We start from the raw sequence: 22080 nt of genomic DNA, 5'->3' as shown, positions 1-22080 counted from the left end.
TTAGGGAGAAACAGACTTTCTCTTCTATTCCTGCATCCTTATTTAAGGGAATTGATTATTTTTACCTGAATGTACTTGAATACCCCTGAATTTGGGTTGCTTCATACTACCAGGCAGACCTGGTTCTTGCCACACACATCTAGGGAGGCTGCTAATTCTGGGGACTTGTGTGGACATTCCAACAGTCACAGTGGAGTTCATAGTAACATCTAACATATCACTGAGAAGGGGAATGGGAGCTCCTGTCATTTTGATTTAGGTGATGCAATGAGTTATGGTACAACTGCAGTTTTGCTCAATGACAACAGCTGTGCAGGATGGAGAAAATGTTTTATATTCCAACTAGCAAACTGCTTCTGGACCTATGAAAGAGTTTGTGCCCCAACTGAGACAGTCATGTGAGAAACCAATCATTATTAGGTTTTTACATAGAAAACCCTTTACTTTTACTAAGGTACATTTGGGCTGGAATTCTTTCATTCTTTTGCACTAACAAGTATGATGTGGATCTATTCAAAAAGGCTGGACCTCCTTCTGCTCAGAAAAGGAGCAGAGGTAGGACTACCTCTTACAGAGGGAGCTGTTATGATGACAAGAGTAAACAAAAAGCTATCAAGTCTGAGTAAACCATAACTGGATCATGTAATGCACATGGCCAACAGCTCAGCCCAAATCACTTGTCAGTATGAAGTTCACCTGGCATGGCCTGATGGTCCTTAAAGTCATCAGTCAGTGAATGCACAAGCATGTTCCTCTTCAGACACAACAAGGGTGAACATGGTGTCTTGTTTCTCACCCAGCTGTGGCCAGACTCAGACTCCAGCTTGCTCTGCTAACACCATAGGATCCATGGATACAGAGCTTTCTTTGGGAAAACCGAACAGTGACGTGCTTCCTTTCAGAAAAGGGTGTGTGGGAAAAGGGGAATCAATCCAATTACCTGGAACTGGCTTTTCATTTTTTATCCTCAGCCTGCAGGTAGACTTGAATTCCCTAGTGTCAGCCACATGATTCTAAATGAGACACAACCACAAAGGTGAAATGGTGTTTTTCTGAGATGGTGCCAGAATGAGCAGGCTGAGGATTTGAATACACAAACCTGGTTTCCTGTTCCAAATCCTAGAACCTCTCTCTGTTTTAATATGATACCCATAAAAACCTTTCAAGACTAGGAGACAAAAAAAAACCCAGAGCATGTCTATATAAAGGCATTCAGCAAGAAGTGCTGAAATTTATTCAAATTAATTACAGTAGAGACCTCTGACTTTGAACTTCTAATTCACAACAGCAGTAAAAAAGGAAATGGTCAAATGGGTTGTATTAAAGTGCAATGATGTGGAAAAACCATTGAAATAACGCAAATGAGGCTGCAGTGAGAAATGAAACTATAGTCTTATCCAAGCAATGACAGCAATACATAAGTAAACTATGTTACAGATAATTTACAAAATAACTTACATAGATGAAGATAAGATGAATCTCATGTTGCTATTCCATTGTTAAATATCAGACTAAATATTCCTGGTCAGCACAGTATTATATGGAATAATAAAAAAAAAAATCAGAGGATTTCTGTGTTGAAAAAGATGCCTGAAGTAAAACCCTGATCAGCATTTATATTGCAGTACTGCAAGAAAACTAAGTATTTATGAATTGTAAAGTGACACATTCAGCAGCATGAAGACTATAAATACATCTTTTACATTGATACATCATATCTACACACATATACATATCTACACACGCAGATACATACACACAAGCACATACGTGCACATATATATGTGCATAAATATATGTGTGTGTATATATACATGCTTCAATTTGTGCTGACCATGGTCAGCTGCATTTTGATTGCATCTGGGGTAGGGTTGCTTCTGCATCTTTCTTAGGACTGTTTGTCATTTAAGTTCTCTAATCTGCAGCCTCTAAAATATACAATTCTGGCATAAAGATAGAATTCAGGGCTCAGCTGCCAGTGAGTCTGATGATTAACAGCAGTTCCCATTGACATAATCTGCTGTGCTTAGTGCTTCTGAAAGGTTATGCTCTTCATGTCCCCATTATTTTTAAATAATATGGTGCATAAATCAGCTAAAATCTTGTTTTCATATAAGCAAAAATATTTGAGAGATGGACTGGAATGAATACCATATTCTATCTGTACACTAAGTTTTGTACTGTTTGTAAGGGTGGTGTGCAAAGAACGTCTGACAAAGTGAAAATTTACAACGTTGGCTTACATCATACCCTGAAAAATGGCAAATTTAGCATCACCCTTCCTTTAAAAAAAATTTAAAATACTTGTCTGTAGCATAAATCTGATCCCTCTCTGATTTTTTTTCTCCTGTGCTCCCCTTTTATAGAAAAATTATGACATTGGGTTTTTTTTCTCTTTCAGTTAAGCTAGAACAAACACTGTGGCCTAAAAATATGCTGGATTTTCAGCCCTCAGGTTTGTTTGAAGGAAGGCTCTTGACCCATAGTGCAGTTATAAGAGTTTCCTCTGCCTGTAACTGCATATTGTGAGAACTGAAAGTAACCATGCAATTACTGTTTATTAAAAAATCATTTAGTGAATAGGAACATTTGTGTTTCATTGTGCACCTGCATAACGAAAAAGATACTACTAAATTGCCAAGGCTATGTAAACACAGTGATCTTGGTAAAGAATTTGGTTGTGAGGCCAAACAAAATACCTCAGAAAAGAGCTATTCCATTGCACATGTCACTAAAATGTTGGAAAGGATAAAGTAATAGTTTCTCTTGATGTTGTTGTGGTTAGTGAATTGGTCATGTTTGCATCCCAGCCTCTAGGGAGCAGAAGAATATCCTGAAAACCCAAGAGAAAAGGGTGGATCAAACCTCCTTCCTCGTTGCCATTAGGCAACATCCTTTTCACTGAGTCCCATTCACTGCATTGACTGAGGTATGTCCTTGGAGAAAGGGTTTCTTGGGGAGAAGAAATTGTAAACTTGGATTTATTTTCCTCAAACCTATCCTGTACATGCTATGTTATTTGTTTACAATGAGCATTTAGCATTGAACACATTTTGTTTGCTCACATTCAGATTCTGGCTATTACAAAGAGATACAGTTCTGCAGAAACCTGATTGTGTGTCAAGGAGAAAACACACTTTCTCCTAACAGCTCTTCAGAGCAGAAACCTCTACAAAATCCTATTTCAAATCATTTAACTTTTATTTACAATTTCACATTCCATGCACTTTTCATTGGGATCTTCTGGGAGAACCTGTAAAAGTCAGCACTAGAAATACTCAGAGCTGGCAACAGAGTACTGGTGTTTCTCCAATAAAGTCCAGTGTCCAGAACTCTGCAGCAAATGACAGTCTGCAGATTTACCTTCCAGGGAGGTGGGATGAACATTTCATCTTAGCCCTTAATGTCAGAGAAGCTGGTGCTACTGACATTGCAGCTATCACTGCAACTTGATGATGTGCTCAAATTGCTGGAGGCAGTGCCTGATTCTGGGAAAAGAAAGGGGGAAAAAAGACCACAAGAAAATATTATATAGTGGTTGTTTTTCATTACTTTCTTTGATAATAGGAATCTTCAAGAGACAGTCATCTCATTTAAAATACATGGCCTACCAGAGCTGCTTAAAGATTGAGCTGATTTTGAGTTGCCTATGAGCATCAGCAGATTGCTTGCTGGAATCCAACCTTCTCTACCACTGCTCAGGTTCTTTACAAACCTAAAAAAACACATAAAAAAATTAGAAGTCAGACTTCTTCATTTGATGCCTTTGAAAGTTTTGCCCTAAACATCTGCCTTCTAAACACAGTTCTGCGTATACAAATTTCCAAACACAGATCTGCGTACCAAAGTCCATCCTCCCCTTCACGAATCAGTTGAACTAGATCTCCACTTTTCACTGTAAATTCTTCAGAAACTCCTTTGTCATAATCAGTCACAACTGTATATTTACCAGGAGTCTAAATGCACACAGAGGAAAGAAAACAAATTATTTCTGTTGAGTATTTCAAGGTATGCTGCAGCTTTTGTTATGTAATTATAATACTTTTCCCTTCTTTCTCATGTACCTGCATGCTGAAGATGGTGTAAATATACATACTGTGGCATTAAAATTCTGCTGATTGATTACATGCAAATCCAACCCATCAATTCTCATACCCTGAAAAACATTCAGTGAAATGTTCCCACTACAACAATTAATTCATATGGCTACAGAAGATGAAACCAAAAGAAACTGAAAGCCTGGCAAACCCATGCCGTGGTGTCTGTGTGGAAGTCTGCTGACATGGTAATTGAACAAGTCATCCCTTGATTGCTGTATCATGGCACAAGCAGCCCCGACTCGCTGGGCTGCAGGTGTGCAAGGGCACAGAGGGACCTCCCCAAGGTACAAACACGGGGCTGATTTTAGAGAAGGAGCCCTGGGAATTTTGCCCAGCTGAGCATTTCAAGGCACTTTCCCTCCTTCAGCTTCAAAAGCATTCCTGTATCCTGGCCACACACACTGTACTGGTATCACTTGCTTAGCTCCATAGGAAAGCATTTCTGGTTACCAGCTTGATCTCGCCTCCCCCTCCTCCTCCTTCTTCCTCTGCATCCGATGAATTCAGTGGTTCTTCAGCACTAGACCAGCCATCATTTTCTTCGGATGCATCAAGAGAATGGGATGGTTTGGCCCAACCTTGGGGAAGGAACAGCTGACAGTTAACTTTGCATCAGTGAGACACTGACTGGGAGAAACATTCTCCCCATGGAAAAGCTCATAAGTAATCAACATAAACAGGAGAAAAACTGACACAGGGTAAAATTCACTGTTGGCAAATGTTGGCCTGATCCATCTGATTAAGTGGAGCTGTGGAAATGCATGGCAGTGAATTTAGCCCTTTGGATTTATATAAAGGGAAATGAATGGAGCGACTGCAAATTTCCAACTGAAAAGCAAATATATAAAAATATTTGTATAATAAATATATATTATACAAAGATAAATGAGGGATGGATAATCTTTTTTCTGGGGAGGAAGCAGAAGACAGTAACATACACTTTCTGGGAAGGGGTTGAACACACAGGGTTGTCACCCAAAGCGACCTAGCCAGCTTGCTGGAATAAGGGATAGATAAGCATTGCCTCCTACACACCGTTAAGCACTGTCAAAAAATTCCACACAAGTTACAAGCACTATGTACTTCATCTGACAAGGTAGCCCATTCTTAAACAGTATTCAGGCTGATGCAAGAATACTAAAGTACTCTGAACCATCTTGGTGTTAAGTCAGTGCACCAAACATCACAACAACGATCTCCTGCCTGCCATTTACTGCTTTTTCTCTCTCAGGGTGAAGCATTTAATTTATTCATAAAGCTGAATCATATCCAGAATGCACAAAATCCTCTTCCAAATAAAACTACATTAGGTTTTATTAGTGGGATGTTTTACACCAAGTTCAGCAGCTGCTAATAAATGTGTTGAGCTTATAATGGAAAAAAGTCATAATAAAAGAGACAAGTATTTGTAAGCAAGCTTTTGTGTCACAAATAATAATAACAACAGTGAAACTCAATGAAAAGAATGAAAGGAAGAACAAATCTCCCATTTTATGTAACTATTAGTTAAACTGAGAAAGTACCAGCATTTTTGCTTTGCACTGCTCCTGAGGCATTTGTCACACAGCTCATCATGCCAGTGCATTAGGAAAAACCTGAACAGCATCAGAATAAAGCCAAAGAAATCATAGAAAGGAATCACACCCAGAGCACACCAAATGGAGTGGGACTTTTACCTTGCCTATGCCGCTGAGTGACCTGCACAAGATTGGAAGTACTGACCCATCTGGCCCTGTCCAGGGTTAAGAATGAACTTCTATCTGTGAAGAAACTGAGTAATAAATTTCTGCTGTATTCCATGAACATTTCCTTGGAATCTTACATCTTGTAGTTGGTTTGTGGGACACAGCTGAAACCATTTCTGTTATTTCTAAGTTAAGAACAGTGCAACAAAAGAAAACTTTGTTTCTCCTAATAGTTCCAAGCTTTCATTAAAAACAGAGAACCAATGAGCTGCACAAAAGTGAAATCATTTTAAGTGCCTGTAACCTCACACTCACTGGGTAACAGCTTGGGTGCATTTATCTGTGTGTGTGTGTTCTGCAGGGTGGGACTACATCAGAGCTCTCTATAAAGATAGGAAAGTAGGAAAAGGGTAGGCAGACCTGAGAAAAGACAAGGTTATTCAGAAATTATTTTAGGTATAATGATGCCAGGAAAACCAAGAATTCATTAACTGCTTCTCTTCAGAGACAATCTAACAGGTTTCTTCAAAGAGCTATGATCCACCTACAAATGTAATTCTGACACTAATTCATATTCCTTGAGTTCACTTCAGCATGAATCAGCAGTGAGCTGATACAGCAGTGAAAGGAAATGAATATGGGCCGTGCTCTCTGCTGTGGCCAGCACCTGGCGCAGTTTCATTCCTAAATGCCCAGGTCATCTCCCTGCTTATCCCTCTTTGAGTTGGGGATGGAGAAGAGATAAAGTGCCAGAAAAGAGGTTGGAAGGTGCAAGACAGAAGGAGGAGTTAGTATATGTTTTAAATTAATTTACTTGGTTTAGCAGTTTCATAAAGCAAGATGCTTATGGGGCAGAACACCAAATCAGCTAAGCTTGTTCCAAGGACACAATAATTTAACTGTAAATCAGCAATGATCAAGGACTCTCTTCCTTGGAAAATGCCAGCACCTGAGGAAAAGGCTATAAAACACACTTTTCTTTCATTTTCATGCCTTCAGGATTTCCATGGTACCTGGAGATCTCAGAGTTTTTCCTGCTACCTGCAAAAGAATAACCTTGTAACTCTCATGCCCACCCTTGTGGGGGTTTCTGCACGTGTCCAATCCAGGACTACATTGCCTGCTGCTCAGCAAGGTGAATGGTGTTACAGTTTCCCCAGCACAGCACCTGAGCTTGCATTATTTCCACAGACAATACAAGACTTCAGAAACCTGGAGAGGAGGCGGATGGTAGGGATTGAAACTGCTTCACCTTCAGATGAGTATTTTCTAAAGGAGATAGTGGTGGAAAGAGTCAGGAGAAGAGGGACTGCTCTCCTTGTACTCTCTACTACTCTAGTTAATTAGCCCTAGGGATTTGTACTCAAACTTTCACCATCAGCCCTGCTGGTTAGAAATGGGTTGTTTAATTGAAATATTTTCCTCTTCTCTGCTTAGGTGTGAGTTGGAAGGATGGGAGGAAAATTGTTGCAAGGCCTTCGGTTAAGTCATCTGGGGTTCACAGGATGGTAAAAGTTGTGTACTATCACCCAAAGAAAGATGCAACAGGAATGTGTCTGCAGTAATAAATGCAGATCTAAAACAGGAACTCCTCATGACAGTGATCTGAGTTTTAGAATTTTTTTGCTTTTTTAAAAGCTAAATTCTCTCTACAAGGGCCCAGTGACAGAAGGATTCTAACACATGGAAAATCACGGTTGCAGAGTAGCTGGACAACCCTGTAATTCCATTAAACACATGGCTTCTGGCTCTTCAGCAACAGAGCTCTTTCCTCCTGTCTCCTAAAAACTAGTTACCCATATGCTACTTTATTTGAACCAAGGTAAAACTTCAACCAGTCGTGCTATCAAAACCAGTATCTATAGATCCACTTGGAAAGACACAGCTGATGTCAATACTGCACACAGCATCATACAGGCATTCCCAGCACTCAGATGTAACATATTACATGAGGGATGTGTGGGTACTTGTGGAGTACAAGATGTGGCATCACTGTACCTCTTAAACCAAAAGGAGTTGGGTCACTCACTACTTCATGCCGTTTGGCTTTTTTGTCAGGACTGGTAGGAGAAGCTGCAGGAGGATGAATAGGTAAAAAAACGAAGAAGAGAGATATTGAAGAACTGGAAAAAAGAGAATAGGTGGGTTGCATGCTAAATACCTTTGAGTTTACACTGGAAAACAAGTGGATTTCTGTAATCTAATTTTAGCTGTCACTGGTGCATGGCAGCAGAAGGATTTAACTATTTACAAGTAATTATTTGAAGATAAATTGACAAATTTATTTTAGAGTAATAGATAAAAATATATGTAAACTTTCTAAATTGACTAGACATCAACTGAATACAATTAACTTCAATTTCAGACAAACATTACCAAATTAAGCAATCGTTTTTATGTAAGTCTAGTGCTACAGCAATACCTGGTCCTGTAAGAAGGATCATTGGCAATGTCTGGCTTTTAGCAGAAGGAGATGGAGTTTCTGTCAAGGCAAGCATGGGACATTAGTGCTCACCTCAATAGCATTAGATCCACAACCCTAGAGTCTCTCCAGAAAGAACTCAAAGGTAATTGGGTTTTAAACAGGCATTCTGGAAAGATGCTTGCAGGGGGAAAAACACCACATGCTGTTGAACAAGTGCCATCATCTTAATGCAATTCAGAGTGCTCAAAGACAGCTCTTCAAAGCAAGTAGTAACTGTACTGTCATTACTTGGCAGGAGGAAGCAAGAAAAGTCTCAAACTCTTACTGCCTGTTTTAGAAAAGAAGAGGCAAGGACAGTTTCTGGAAGAATAGGGAAATTCTTACTTATTTTTCTGTCCAGCAAAACAACATTGTCAGACACATTCTGCTGTATTTATGCTTTGAGAATTTTGTTAACAAGGATGCCAATAAAAAAGTCCTCTATAAAACCTTCTTAGAATCACCTTGATTCCTTTTTGCCAAGTACAAGTGCATTTGGGGCAGATCCACTGAAGCTAGAAGCAGGCCAGGTGTCTGGTCAGAAGACAACTTCCTTCCTCTAGTTTTTCTACAGGAATGGGGCACTGTAAACTTTGTCCTTGGCCTTGACAGTGAGATTGGAGGCACTAGAAACCACACTCTTGCATCTCCACAGCCCCACTTTTCCTAGCTGCATCTCCCCCTCCCACTCTGGAGCTGGCTTCCTTTGAAATCTCCCTGTCAGAGGCACCGACTAAGGAACCTAGCTTGACCTTGGAAGAACAAGCTAGTGTGTACACTGAAAACCTGTCACACTACACACACGTACAAGGTGATGCTTCAATTACAGCCTTACACAGAAAACAATCTAGCCTTTTTATAAAATTACCTTTCTGACTTTTGAGGTTAGTAAAGCCCTGCAGCGTAAAGCGCTTTTTTGACAGTGCAGAGCATTCTGAGGTAGAGCTAGTGTTGTCTACAAAGGAAGAGAGAAATACAGAAACAAAATGGAGAAGGCCATGAAAAGATCAAGGCAAAAAGTCATTTGCAGCTGTGCCAGGGAACCTGCATGTTAGGATGAGAAGGGACAGCTGAAAGTCCAGGTACAGCACAAGTGTCTGTTTGTTCTTGCTGTGTGAGGGCTTGTTCTGCCACTGGTTCAATAAATAATTTCCATGATGGGAAAAAAATTAAAGAGCAAAAACCAAAATAAAACAAAAAACCTCCCTCATAGGTCAAGTAGTGCCAAGAAATTTTTTCAGAGAAAGAGAACCTTGAGAAGCTGGGTAGCTTTAGGAGCAGACCTACTGCAGACTTCATAACAAATAGTTGCCACCTGTCTTTGGCTACCATCCATTCAAGATAGCTTTGGGCCTGTTCTTACCACACACTGGAATGCAGAAATCAATCCCAAGCTAAGGGCATATGGGAACAGCATGCTGGTGCAGCGTGGACAGCACTTTGTGGGTGGGCTGCCTTAGGGCTGAAAACTGCAAAGCCCCGCTTGTTCAGGAATCCTGCATGGCACTACCATGGCTACTCTGCTGGTGGATCTGCCTGTGCATCTGCAGTGCAGGCATGCTCCTTGCAATTAAAGACCACAACATGTATGGGAAAACTCACCTTTGCCTTTCTCGGGGTACTTTGGTGCTACTGTAGGACCACAACCTTCTAGACTTGTGAGATCAGCTTTTTTCTCCTCCATTTTTTTGGTATTTCTGATGTGGTTTCGTGAAGGACTGTTTATTAGAAAAGAATGGAGACAATCAATCCAATCACAGGCTTTTACATACAGATATATAGCCTGAAAACCATTTATTTGTTACTTCCCAGACTGTAGCTTCCAGGACTGAAAAAGGTCATTGGTAATTTTGCATTTAAAGACCATGAGAACATAGGAATGAGAAACACCTCTCCTGACTAACTGCAATCATATGTACTATGGGAATGGGAGTTACTGGAAAGATGGCTCAGGACAACTTCCACTCACTTGCAGATAACAGGTTCCTCCTGAATGTACTAGGAATAAAAGAAGAAAGATAAAGGAATAAACTCTGCCTCTCAGAAGCTCTTAATACTGGAACAAATGAAGGACCTTGCAGTGGATTCCTATCAAAACTCCCTCTGGGAATGGGATAGAGAAAGACACTCCACAAATATGATGTCTCTGGGAAATTCTTCCTGAGCAATAAGTAGATACATAAAAGGTGCAGGGCAGAGAGCTACCAATACATATTTGAGCACACATCATATGGATATGAGCACATGGGCTTATGGATAGGTATATACACATATGAAAAACCAGACTGAGTAGCAGAGAATTAAAGAGAGGTGTCAGGCAAGGGCAGAACAACAGATGGGAACAGAAGAATATATAGGTTGGTATGGTGAAAAATGGAAAAAAAAGAAAAAACTTCACCCAGGAATTGGGACACTGGAGGAATGAACACATTATTTACGTTAGAAAAAAAAAGGGTAAATTGGAGTAAAAGAACAAGAGACAGAGAAAAGATACTGCCGTGAAACGGACAAAAAAAGAAGGTAACATGACATTGGAAAAGGAAGAAAGAATAAAAGAAAAGAACAGTGAAGGGAGAAAAAGACTGCTCCATAAAACTCTCTTATCTGGACCACAATGTATATAATCAGCTGCTCAACAAACAGACACATAATACCAACAGGATTTTGGCTGGTGCAGAAAATTACATTTCTGTGGCATTCTCTATTGACTGGCAAAACACATGCCACTGCTGCTCAGTTTAACAGTTCTGGAAATGTATAAACTCCAGGCTTTACAGCTTTATAGTAGGAAGAGAACTAAACCAAAACCTTAAAACACAGGGACAAGTATTAAGGGGTAGGAGCAATGAAGAGCTGCAAATCAGATGTATTAGTATATTTACAAGATAGTCAGGCTGATGTGACAACATACTTACCTTGCACAAGATGATGCTGGTAGTGGTAGAGGTAAGCTCTGTGTTTGTTCTAGTGTCCTGTGCTGACTAGCTTCTGTAATGGAGGAAAGAAAAAGAACTCTTAAAAAAATACTTTGTGTCCTACACAGGGAAGATCTACTGGGCAGGATCTGAAGATCAATGAGAAAACAGATTAAAGAAATTGAAAAAGAAAAAAGAATCTCCAAAGTATTTACCTCTGCATGCCTGCAGTTGACTTGTCAGCACTTTTCTTATTTCATTTACCCAAGTAGCTTTAACTTCAGGAGTTGGTGCCTACCCAAAAATAAATACAATCAGCCATCAAGCACAGAACAGTTATTACACAAATTGTTGCATGCCAAAGCATAGCCTCAGAGGAATCATTCAAGAGGGACAGACAAAGCTCCCTCTCCATGAGCAGAAACTGGTTGTAGCCACTGGAACAGGCTGAGGCAGAGGCTGTGCACATGCTACAGCCAAACCCCATCTCCCAAGCCATCCACTACTCCAGTGACAGCTATAGTAAGGGTGTGCACAATATCCTCTATGGACATTGAAAGACGTGATTATATTTTTCCCCTAGAAGATTCTTCCATTGAAATTTGATTTAGGTTTTCTTTTTTCCCCTACATTTCCTCATCACTTGATATGATATAACAGAGGAAAAAATATTTACCTGTATAATGTAAACTTCTTCCCTTGCATTATACCAGATTTCAAATTTTTTTGCATCACCTTTGACATTCTCTGTTATTCCAACAGCAGCCATCTGGAAGCAAAGAGAACAGAAGCTGACCTACTGCATTGCAATTATGTTAAAAACAGAAGCTGGCAGCTACTGATGTTCTTTGGTAACTTATTCCTGAACAGGAAAACCCCACCTGGCTTCTTGGACAAGGGAAAGAATAGCTAACAGTTTGTGATCTGTGCGTTGGAGACAAGAGATTTAGTGCCTGGCTACCCTGGGGGGAAGAAGGGTTTAGGTACATTAGATTAAGACTGACTTGCAAAATGCCACTTTTAAAATCCAGACCACCAAATCCTTCATGGTTTTTACATTACCTTTCCCTATGTTTTCTGTGTGATTAAAGCAACTGCCATTCAGCTGGACAGACAGCAGCACAAAATAACACAGACCTGCAGCACCAGTCAGGTTTGTCTGAAAGAGTGAAGTACAATGCTGCAACACAGGTTTGCACAGTTAAAACTAGAATGTTGTATTACTACAGGCTAAGCCCTCAGTACCTCGACCATCAGGACTGACCAGTGGCTTACATTTAAGGAGTGTTTGTAGCTGTAAGAAGGTGCTTTCTCATATCCCTCTCCATTTTCTTCTCTCTTTTTACAGAACAGCACTGCTTTCTCATGGAGGAAGAGGTGTCGCTGCATTGGCTTGAAGCGTGCCAGATCTTTCACCTTTGTGTGACCCTTTTTATGATCAGTCCAGACATTGAAGGATCCCTGCATTAAAAGCTTGCCCAGCTCATTCAGGTTTCCCTGGAACAAAAAAAACAGTGATATTTGTAACTACAGAGATAACATCAGATTAAAATACAGACTCTGAACAGGTGTTTAGAAGTCTGTTGTTCTCAATAATCTCTCATATCAGTGTTTATGTTGGATTTGGAACTGCAATAAAGTCAGTTGACTTTATTGCATTTCCTGCAATAAAGACTGTTGAATTTTTACATATAATTTTCACTGGCCAACACTGTTCAGGCAGGATTTTACAGTTGAGAGTAGCAGAGGCACAAAGAACTATGCATAGAGAGAGGGAGCCGCAATACACGTTTGGTTGTTTGGTTGTCCCTCCCAAACTCTGCTCCAAATCTGCCTTATGTATTGTTTTGGGTTTCATTACTTTTTTGGGAACTGAAAGTTTTGGGTGTAGTTTTACACAAAGTACAAAGAAAGAAAAACTTAGGTAGACAGAGGAAAATATTAGTCATAGCAGGAAAACTTCAAAAGAGTATAAACAGATCCTTTTTCTATTATTTTCATTACACACTTAAATTTAAAGGCATGTTTTTCAAAACACTCTTCTCATTATTTCTATATAGTATAGGGCATGCTATCCATATATCTAAAAAAGAAATGAAAATAAAAGTAAGCAAAAATACTGCTACTCACATCATAGCCTGTAATGGCTATCTGGTGCATAGAATCATTAACTGCTTTAAGAATGCCCAGTATAGAAGTTAGTGCTTCCTGAAGATCTTCAGCACCTTCACAGTTCTTACTGTACTTCAGCATTTCCTGAGCACAAGGGAGTGACAACACACTTAGCTTTTGAAACAGTAGCAACTAGGAATGTTCACATTTTAACACTGAATTTTAGGCAGGGGTGTTGGAATGAGATGATCTTTAAGGCCCCTTCAAATCCACTAATTCTATGAATATGGGATTTTAAAGTTAGCAAAGTAAAACTTTATACCATATAATCTAGTTAGTTCAATAGTGGCTAGAACTCAATAGATCCTAAAGATTTACTTCTCATTTCTCCTGCTCATTATCCAGATATATTCATCTGGAGGTTTTGCAAGCTGTATATAAGAATTTTACAAGACTAACTTTGCAAACGTTGTTTTCAACACAATTGTAAAAAAAAACCAAGCAAAAACCAAACCAACAATCCTCAAACAAAAGGATAGGGTTTTTTCATTTGTTACTTTTTAGAAGTGAACAAACTTAAAAACATAGCCAAATTTAATTTCCTCTTTAAATTATGGCAAGGCCTAGCATGCTAGTAACAGATTTAAACTTACTGCATTGGGAATTGTCTACACATTTAAAAAGGAATCCCTTCTCTAAAGGGATAATTGGTGAAGCACCATCTTCCAATTTGATACAGGTAAACACAGCAGCAAGTTCATGTGGAACTCCTCTGACTTCACAGTATAAAAATAAGAATTTACTCATGGACTATAAGAAGTTAAGATATTTTATGACAAAAAACTTTATAATTCTCCTCTCTTTACATAAGACTAATGTAATTAATTCTTTAAAGGCTGTTAACAGCTCAATTTTAACTCAAGGGTTTACCTTGGTTACCTCTGGTTTGAGGTGAATTTTTAAGCTACTGTTAAATACAAGAATTGTAGCATGACTTCGTGAGAAATATTTCTTAGTTCAAACATGACAAAATGTTATATAATAATTTAAATGAATTTATGATAGTATATTGCTCTTATTCTTCTCTCTCAATATATCATATTTAAGTGAATCATAACAGCATCCTTCATACAAACACCATACAGTCCCCTCTCTCAAGTGCATTTCCTGAAGTCCAGCAAGGCAAGTTCCTGCAATATGAGTGGGCTGACTATAACTGAAGTACTTCAGATACTCTATCATCTTTGTTTCAAAGTTTTCTTGGACCTTCTATTTTCTCCTCATCAACTTCTCAACTTTTCAGCTGCAATCTAAGGGCAAAAGTAGTTAAACAAGGTATCTCTATGTTTACTTATTAGAAGTTTTTTGACTGAAAGAAAAAAGAACTGAGCTGAAAAGTGATGGACAGGGATTTGTGTGTTTTCATTCACACATCTGTTCACTAACTTGCAGGTTTCTTATAGTTTAGGTTTTTTATAGTTTAATAATACTTACCTTTAGCAATAATTGGTATTTGGTTATTCTTTGAACAGGTTTCAGCAAGTATGAGTCCAAACTGAGCTTGTGGTCAAGTTTCCTTTGACATTCCTGTAATCAGTGTTGGATTTCATCAGAACACTAATCAGTATTTGTGCTATTTGTTCTTGAGAAGATTCAGTAAAAATAAACCAGACAAAAAACCCCAAACCCTAACAAAACCAAAACCACCATTATTTTAGGGATTCAAGCAAGCATACCTGGAAGAATACAGAGTCTGAAAACTGTCTCCACAAACTTTCAGATCGAGGCTTATTTTGACAGTATTTTTCATAAATCTGGAAGTCTTCCATCTGGAATTGGGGAGACAAGCAAAAAGTTCATGAATTCTTGTGACTTTAAGAGACAAAGTTCAAAACAATTTTTTTCATTTTCAATAATGCTATGAAAAAATCCATCACCACCAAAAATTGAATCATTGTTTTTGCTTAGGATACCTCATGGAATAGCAAAATCACCGATTTTTGTAATGGCTACTAATTTGCAAAAACATTCTTGTTAATTTTTGCTTCAGTTAAATGTTGTACACCTTATGAAAAAGCATGTGTTATATTTACAAACATATTTCTACTACAATATGAAAAATATCTCTATGAGTGCCCAGCCATGAGACCCACTATGTAGTTTTTTTTAAAAGACTTTGCCCTTTTTCTTTAGTTTCACAAATGTGTTTTTCACTGAGAGTCACACTAAGGTGAACCAAACTGTTTGTTTCTCTTTATTATTTCAAAAATTAAATAGCCTTACTTCAGCACTTGCTGAAAGCAAAAGGGAATAAAGACTGTTGAAAATACCGTAGTAACCGTAGATATAAAGGAAAGACCAGGTAGGAAATCAGCAGGCACAGGAGTACCTCCATCCCTCAGTTTGAGGAAACAACATTCCATGGACATAGCCAGTAAGGAGAAGGAAGAGGGATGGCTCCTCCCAGGAGCTTTAGAGCATCAATAGGCAGCAACAGCAGGAGTCTGATTTCCATACACACATTCTTATTTAGCCTTTGATATATTACAGGCAAGACTCACTGACCTGATTAAAAAACTTTGTTTTGTACTTACTGAGTTGAGGTGTACTCTTTAGAGAAAACAGAAAAGAACAAAACAACAATCCAATAAAGAAATCTAACCAAGTGAGCCAATCATTTACAGTGATGTGAAACAATGCAGTGCATGATTCCTCTTCATGCTTTCCTGACTGCCACTTTAAAAGAGTAATTTTCTTTTAACGAGATAGTAGTTTTTTCAAACAAAATCAAATTGTACTGTGCAGGGGAAAATATCTCTAACTCTCAAATAACATCTACATTCTCAACCTATTACATACTCAGGACGAACCAATGGGATGTGGTGGTGATTGATACATGAGAATCGTTCTCACATGTTAGAGCCCTGAAGAGGTTTGTGCATGAAGTGCCAGCAAAAGGCGACACATACCTGATCCAGAAAGCACCGTCCCACTAGTTCTGGGTATTCTACATAGGTTTCTAGTTCTCTCAAGAATATTCTATGAGAAAGAAAATTTTCTTAAGAGTACACATTGAAGAAAGTTGTCATAATGTTCACAGTCTTGCAATTAGTTTTCTAAACTTTTGGAAACAGAGTTGCAATGCTACAAAACTAAACATAGTTCTTCTCAGTCATGTACTTTAAAGGAGATTGCAAATTAAAATAGATATTCTGAGCAATTTCTTTTAGCGTACGGTTGCTGCAACTCTAATCTGTTGCTGAAATCAAATACAGGGTTGGAGAAGGAAGGGGGATTTGATTTCCCTTCCTTATGTATTCAGCAGCAGGATTTGTACAGTTTAAAGTGTTTGGGTTTTGCTTCCAAATACTACCAAACACCACACACCAAATAACCCAAAAACTACCTTCCCAAAACCAAAAATAAACCCACCCAAAAAACAATGACAGAACTTTCATTCTAGTTTTGCCTGAATAGGAAACAACTGCTTAATATGTTTAACTTCTCCTGAAAATCAATTTCCTTTTCCTATGAATTTAAATATTATCCTATGAAGAAATACCTCTCTAGCAGCAAGGATTCAGACTTCAGAGAGGTCATTAAATATATATTTTAATAGATAAAAATAAATAAATATATATATATTAATTTAATGTATTATTTAATAAATCTATAGAAATATAAAATTAATCACCCTTCATCAGATGTAAGCATCGAGAATTTGTAGTTTAGAACCATAATTCACTTTCCATAGCAAAAGCAAAAATAAAAAAAAAGAAACCCAAATAAAACCTACTTTAGTTATCTTAAACCATATCCAAATATCTTCCTTTATAGGGATGACCACAATGCAAAATTCTACCTGTGTACTGCACATATGCAGTTTCACACAGCTTTGCTCATCTTTTATAGATATAGATATACTTGGCTTTTTCTTCTATGCAACACAATGTTGACATGCCATATAGACAAGTAGAACTCTGTAAGGATCTTTTAGCAATCTAAGACAGATTAAAATACAAAGTAAAGAATCTCATCCAAATGCTGTTCTTAGAACCGAATGCAAAGCCTCACCTGTTGTGAAAGTGATAAATTTCTTCCATATTCCCAAACAAGATATCTTTCTTATTTTGCAGTTCTGGTGAAATGAGATGAGCCATTAAGGGGTTGTCCATCTCAGCAGCATAACCCTGCAACACAGGGGAGAGGAACAATTATTATCTCCCTTTACTTGCAGTACTTCTCTCTCTAACAAGGCAGTCTGCCTTCAGGCTGACAGACAGACAAGGAGAAGCTCAGTATTAATCATGAAAGGAGAATACAAATTCTGTTTTTCCATCACCCCGCTCAGACACACACAGTCTTTAGAAAGGCACTTGAATAAATCCTGTGATTCTAGATAAGTGAAGATGAAACAAAGTTTGCAATCCTTTTCACCAAGTAAAGGCTATACATTCCTATACTGCTTACAAATTACAGCTCATACTCTTTTTGCTAGGACTTTACACATCTGAATTTAGAGCCACAATTCCAGTACACACACAAACCTTCATGCCTGTCTTAGCCATTGTTATGAAGGAATAAGCTGACTGTAGTTATTTCTGCAGGCAACAGAAAACATTAAGCTAAAAATTCTGTTTAAGGCACTTCCATTTGCTTTGGTACCAAAAGGAGTAGATTTAGATTCCCACATCTTCCACTTGTCATATAAGCACACATTCTCTTATCTGTTTATCTGGCACAGAAAAGGACACAAGTGGCTTTAGCCCAGGACTGTTCTCCTCTGGCCCAAGGTCACTAGTCTGCATTCTCTCAAAGCACTAAAAAGCCCTAAAAAAACAAAACACTCCCAACAAATCAAACAGAAAACCAGCAGGAATTATCTAGCACTTCCATTATAAGCAGATTTCTTAATATAGATAGATTTCTTAGCATACAGACATAGAAGGAATCTATCTTCTTTAGATTTCTCTCTCCTGTGGTTTGTGTTTTGCTTGTTTTTTAAATTTTTTTAAGCACAGGGTGATCCTTGCATTAAGTCACAATGATTATAATAAACCACACCAAATTATAAGACACTAACTAATTAAAAGAAAAGCGAGAGCTAAGATTTTAAATTTCGACATGTAGTCTGAACTACAAAAAGTAGAAGAACTAGCTGGTAAAGTCAGCTAACCTGAAGAATTCAAGCATTCAGATAGGACAGAATTATTTTTTATAAAAGAACCCAGAATCAGCCTTTTCAAAGTATGGGTATTTTTTTCCTCAAACACCACAGAAAAAAACAACAAACAAACAAACAAACATAAAACCCCCAAAACAAACCCCAGTGGTACAGACAAAGACAATAGAGCTCATAAATAGCTAAACATTTGTTCCTTTCTCTTATTTCTCCTGCCTCCAAGCAGGAAAATGCAGAGTCTGAAAGAGAGAGTGGAATAAATAAATTAAGAAAAATTGTACAGCCTTAAAAATTTTAAAAATAATTTAGATAAAATGGAGTTAATTTTTTTTAACAGGAAAAGAACTACTGCAGCCACCATGCAGTTTAGATGGTGAGCTGCACAAAGAGAACGATTTCCACTTTAAGTCAAGATGATATCAAACATAGCAGCACAGCCAGCACTGGCAAAAAGGAGGAGTATCGAATTCAGCTGACGTGAAAGGAAGCCTGACAGAGTTCATTACTTGCATATTTTGAAGGAACAAAAGCATGATATACACACACTGACAAAAATTTTTTGTCATTTTATCACTTTAGGCTGATACAGTTTTTAAATTTACTATAAAAACCTTCTTGTTTTATTACCTATGCAGTGGTTGTGTTTTAAGAAAAGAGAGGGAAAGCTACTTAATGCAGCCACTGAGATTATTTAATCTTATTTAGATGATTTAATCTTAATTTAAAAACATTTAAGGCCTTGCTTAGTCTTTCATTTGAAAGCTATTCTAAAACCATCCAAGTAAGTGGAAAAAGGGTAGAATTCAATACCTAAAAATAGACCAGACCAGTATTCTTCTCCCAGTAAAGATTACTTATTTCACAGACTAAAGTGGGATGCTCATGGTTATTAATGAAAGAAAAAATATTGATCTTGGATAAACTATAGCAGTTTCCAAAAAATCAGTCTTGGGAAACCACCTTGCTTTTTTTTTCTATTGGAATCCTTGGCAGACAGAAAATGCACGGCAAAGAAATAGGACATAATAAGAGTAGACACTGTCTCTACAAAGAAATACCAGGTTATTTTACATTTAAAATTGAAAGATTAATAGAATAGGAGAAACAGAGGCAAGGGAGAAGAGCCAGAACTATGGACTAATAACTAGAATTACTCAAAAGCTGGAAGACTGCCACTGAACCATACCTCAGCAAGTATCTGATCCAGAATTACTGCTGGCACTCCCAGTCACCCAAGTTCAAGCTAGAGGGATACCAAACTGCAAGGAGGCACAGAGAGCTGTGCCTGGCACGGTCAGAGTACTGCAGTGTTGATCACAGTGGCACAAAACCAAGACACTTGGCCTAGAGAGAAAGCAGTTGCACTGCACTCTATGGAAAACGAGTAATACCACAGAAATAGCAAGATGCTCCAGTAGCAGCAGTAAGGACCAGAAATCCTCCAACTATTCAAGTCTTGATTTTATGAGTAGACCTGTACAGATGCATTGCATACAAAAGCAGAGAATAAAGTGATTTTTAAGGCCCACTCCAAACTATTTATTATCACATGTCAGATGTGACCATCCTGCTGTAATCAACACTTCATCACTTGGACTGAACACAGGATGTAAATGCTGTGGGAAGCTCAGCACAAACTAGCAAAACCAAGACCAGTGTCCAAAACGCTCATACACTACTCTTACTTGAAGGTATGTACTCAGAAATTATCAGTCCTGGTTCATAACTTTAGACAGTTCCTATTTAGGAGCTTAACACTGATATGGATACCAAGAATATCCACTTAACTCTAGTGAATCCTGACCAAATTATTCAGCCATAGTTATCTGCAACTTCATCATTCCCTGCAATCAAATTGGATTACAGGAAAATGACACATCCATAGCTGAAGACTTAAACTTGAGGAAGAAAAGAATTACTGGAGTGTGTTTCTACAAGCAAATCAGCAGTGCTGCAATCAGGCCTCCACAGGTGTGGAGCAAAGGGAGCACCTTTGCTTCCTTGATGATTTCAAATGAGGATTTTATTACAAGGCATTCTGTTCCCACAGTTGTACCCAAGACACATGGAAGATCATTTAAAGATATGCAAAGAAAGATGTAAGAAACAATTTTTCTCTTCTGACACAGGAGTTTCTTCATGCAGATTCACATTCCTGTGTGACACATGACCTTCCTGGAACTGACCCAAGACTCTGGAAAGAACTTTTGCAGAAATTAATGATCATTAAAAATCTCACCATGATTCCACCTAAATACTAAGGCACATCTTATTTTCTGCTCAATTTGTGTTTTCTAATTCAAAATCCTAGTTGTATGACTGTTTCTAGAAAAAAATCACATATTGCTTCCTTTCTGAAAATATGATGAGAAAGGAAAAATATAATGAACACATTGCTTGACAGAACAAACAGAAACTTTACAGTGGTAAGAAAAACATTAGAGCATCCATGAAACGCAAGAGATTCACTAACATCCACAATGAAACTTAGTCATTACCTCAAGAACACAGAGAAGTTCTTCCACATACGCTCGTTCAGTCTCGATAAGTTCATTCATTACATGCCTGTGGACAAAGAATGATAATTTGGATGGGCTTATTCACTTATGTAAAGTAATGAGGCAACATTAATTTTTCTTTACTTCAGTCCATGAAAGAACAATTTCCAGGTAATGGGAAATGTGATGTTCCATGGATATTCCTGTCATTACTTTATATATCCTTATTGAGAGATACATATTTTTAAAACATTTTAAAATTTTTGAAAATGTGTTTGAACATAAAATCTAGCAGTTTCAGTGCTGTAGTAACTGAATTGAAGCAGCAGAGTGTTTTATCATTGTGCCTACAAAGTCTGGTTATACGGTGTTTGCAACTCCAGCTATGGGAGCTGGAGTTGGAGCTTCATAGGATAATCAAATACAGATTTAAAGCTACACTAGTGTTTTTAAATTAGAGGATTTTAGGGCACTCTTTAAATATCTCAATGATGCTTTAAATTTAATTTCTGTAATCAAGCATTCATCATACTTCCCCCCAAACTCCTAGCCTTGACCTTTTGTGTGATGAGGGTTATTACAGTAAAAAGGCCATGTAAGTAGCCAGTTTACAAGTGAAAATGCACGGTCTGCTATATGCATTGCAGGTGGTACTAAATCATTTCTTTAACACATGTTATGCTGTTCAGTTTTTATACAAGTGATTTTTTCATAACATATATCAAAATAGGGACTAAAAAAGAGTCCAATATAAAGACAAAGTCTCAAAGCATGGAGACCAAAACCTTCAGTAGATTTACAGGGGGTTTATTACTCAAAACTATATCACCTCTGAAATGAAAATGTTTGAATTTTGAAACTGAAATTTGAATTTTTGAATTTCAAATTCAAAACAGAATTTGAAATTTCAAAAATTGAAAATTTGTCCTGCCATAGCATCATCTCACTGCAGCAAAGGTAGACTCTGCTACTACCCAAACTCTAAATAATGCTGCAGACAGACTGAAATGTCTTCCTCTGTGCACAGAGCATAGCCAATGCATTTCAAAAGGCACTGAGCATTATTTCAGAGAAATATACTTGTTTTATCAAATCCTTAGCCAAACCCAGGCTTTGCTGGAACA

At 38.0% G+C, this 22080-nt stretch overlaps 1 protein-coding gene across 18 annotated transcripts in view; it reads right to left on the bottom strand.

The window, feature by feature from the left end:
* Positions 1–1203: 1203 nt before the first annotated feature.
* Positions 1204–22080, bottom strand: part of MCF2L (MCF.2 cell line derived transforming sequence like) — a 155919-nt gene continuing 135042 nt past the window's right edge. For 12 of the 18 annotated variants that reach the window (XM_088051808.1, XM_088051813.1, XM_088051815.1 and 9 more), the window contains 16 exons: positions 20957–21023; positions 17351–17466; positions 16246–16315; positions 15013–15105; positions 14771–14863; positions 13295–13420; positions 12440–12661; positions 11841–11933; positions 11380–11458; positions 11165–11237; positions 9852–9967; positions 7784–7858; positions 4551–4678; positions 3844–3956; positions 3612–3715; positions 1204–3488 (listed from right to left, as the gene is read on the bottom strand). In XM_088051808.1, coding sequence (XP_087907934.1) covers positions 3394–3488; positions 3612–3715; positions 3844–3956; positions 4551–4678; positions 7784–7858; positions 9852–9967; positions 11165–11237; positions 11380–11458; positions 11841–11933; positions 12440–12661; positions 13295–13420; positions 14771–14863; positions 15013–15105; positions 16246–16315; positions 17351–17466; positions 20957–21023 — 1663 coding nt within the window. In that variant the 3' untranslated portion in view covers positions 1204–3393. Of the gene's footprint in view, positions 3489–3611; positions 3716–3843; positions 3957–4550; positions 4679–7783; positions 7859–8207; positions 8268–9117; positions 9205–9851; positions 9968–11164; positions 11238–11379; positions 11459–11840; positions 11934–12439; positions 12662–13294; positions 13421–14770; positions 14864–15012; positions 15106–16245; positions 16316–17350; positions 17467–20956; positions 21024–22080 lie in introns of all 18 variants that reach the window. The other 6 variants (XM_014248738.2, XM_088051814.1, XM_014248725.2 and 3 more) reach the window with 3 other exon arrangements.

The sequence above is a fragment of the Pseudopodoces humilis genome, chromosome 2 (genome assembly GCF_049639895.1).
Source record: "Pseudopodoces humilis isolate 2021_Gansu_Grassland_sample_001 chromosome 2, ASM4963989v1, whole genome shotgun sequence".
Lineage (NCBI taxonomy): Eukaryota > Metazoa > Chordata > Aves > Passeriformes > Paridae > Pseudopodoces > Pseudopodoces humilis.
Note: the sequence above shows the minus strand (reverse complement) of the source record. Positions and strands in the feature narration are given on the sequence as shown.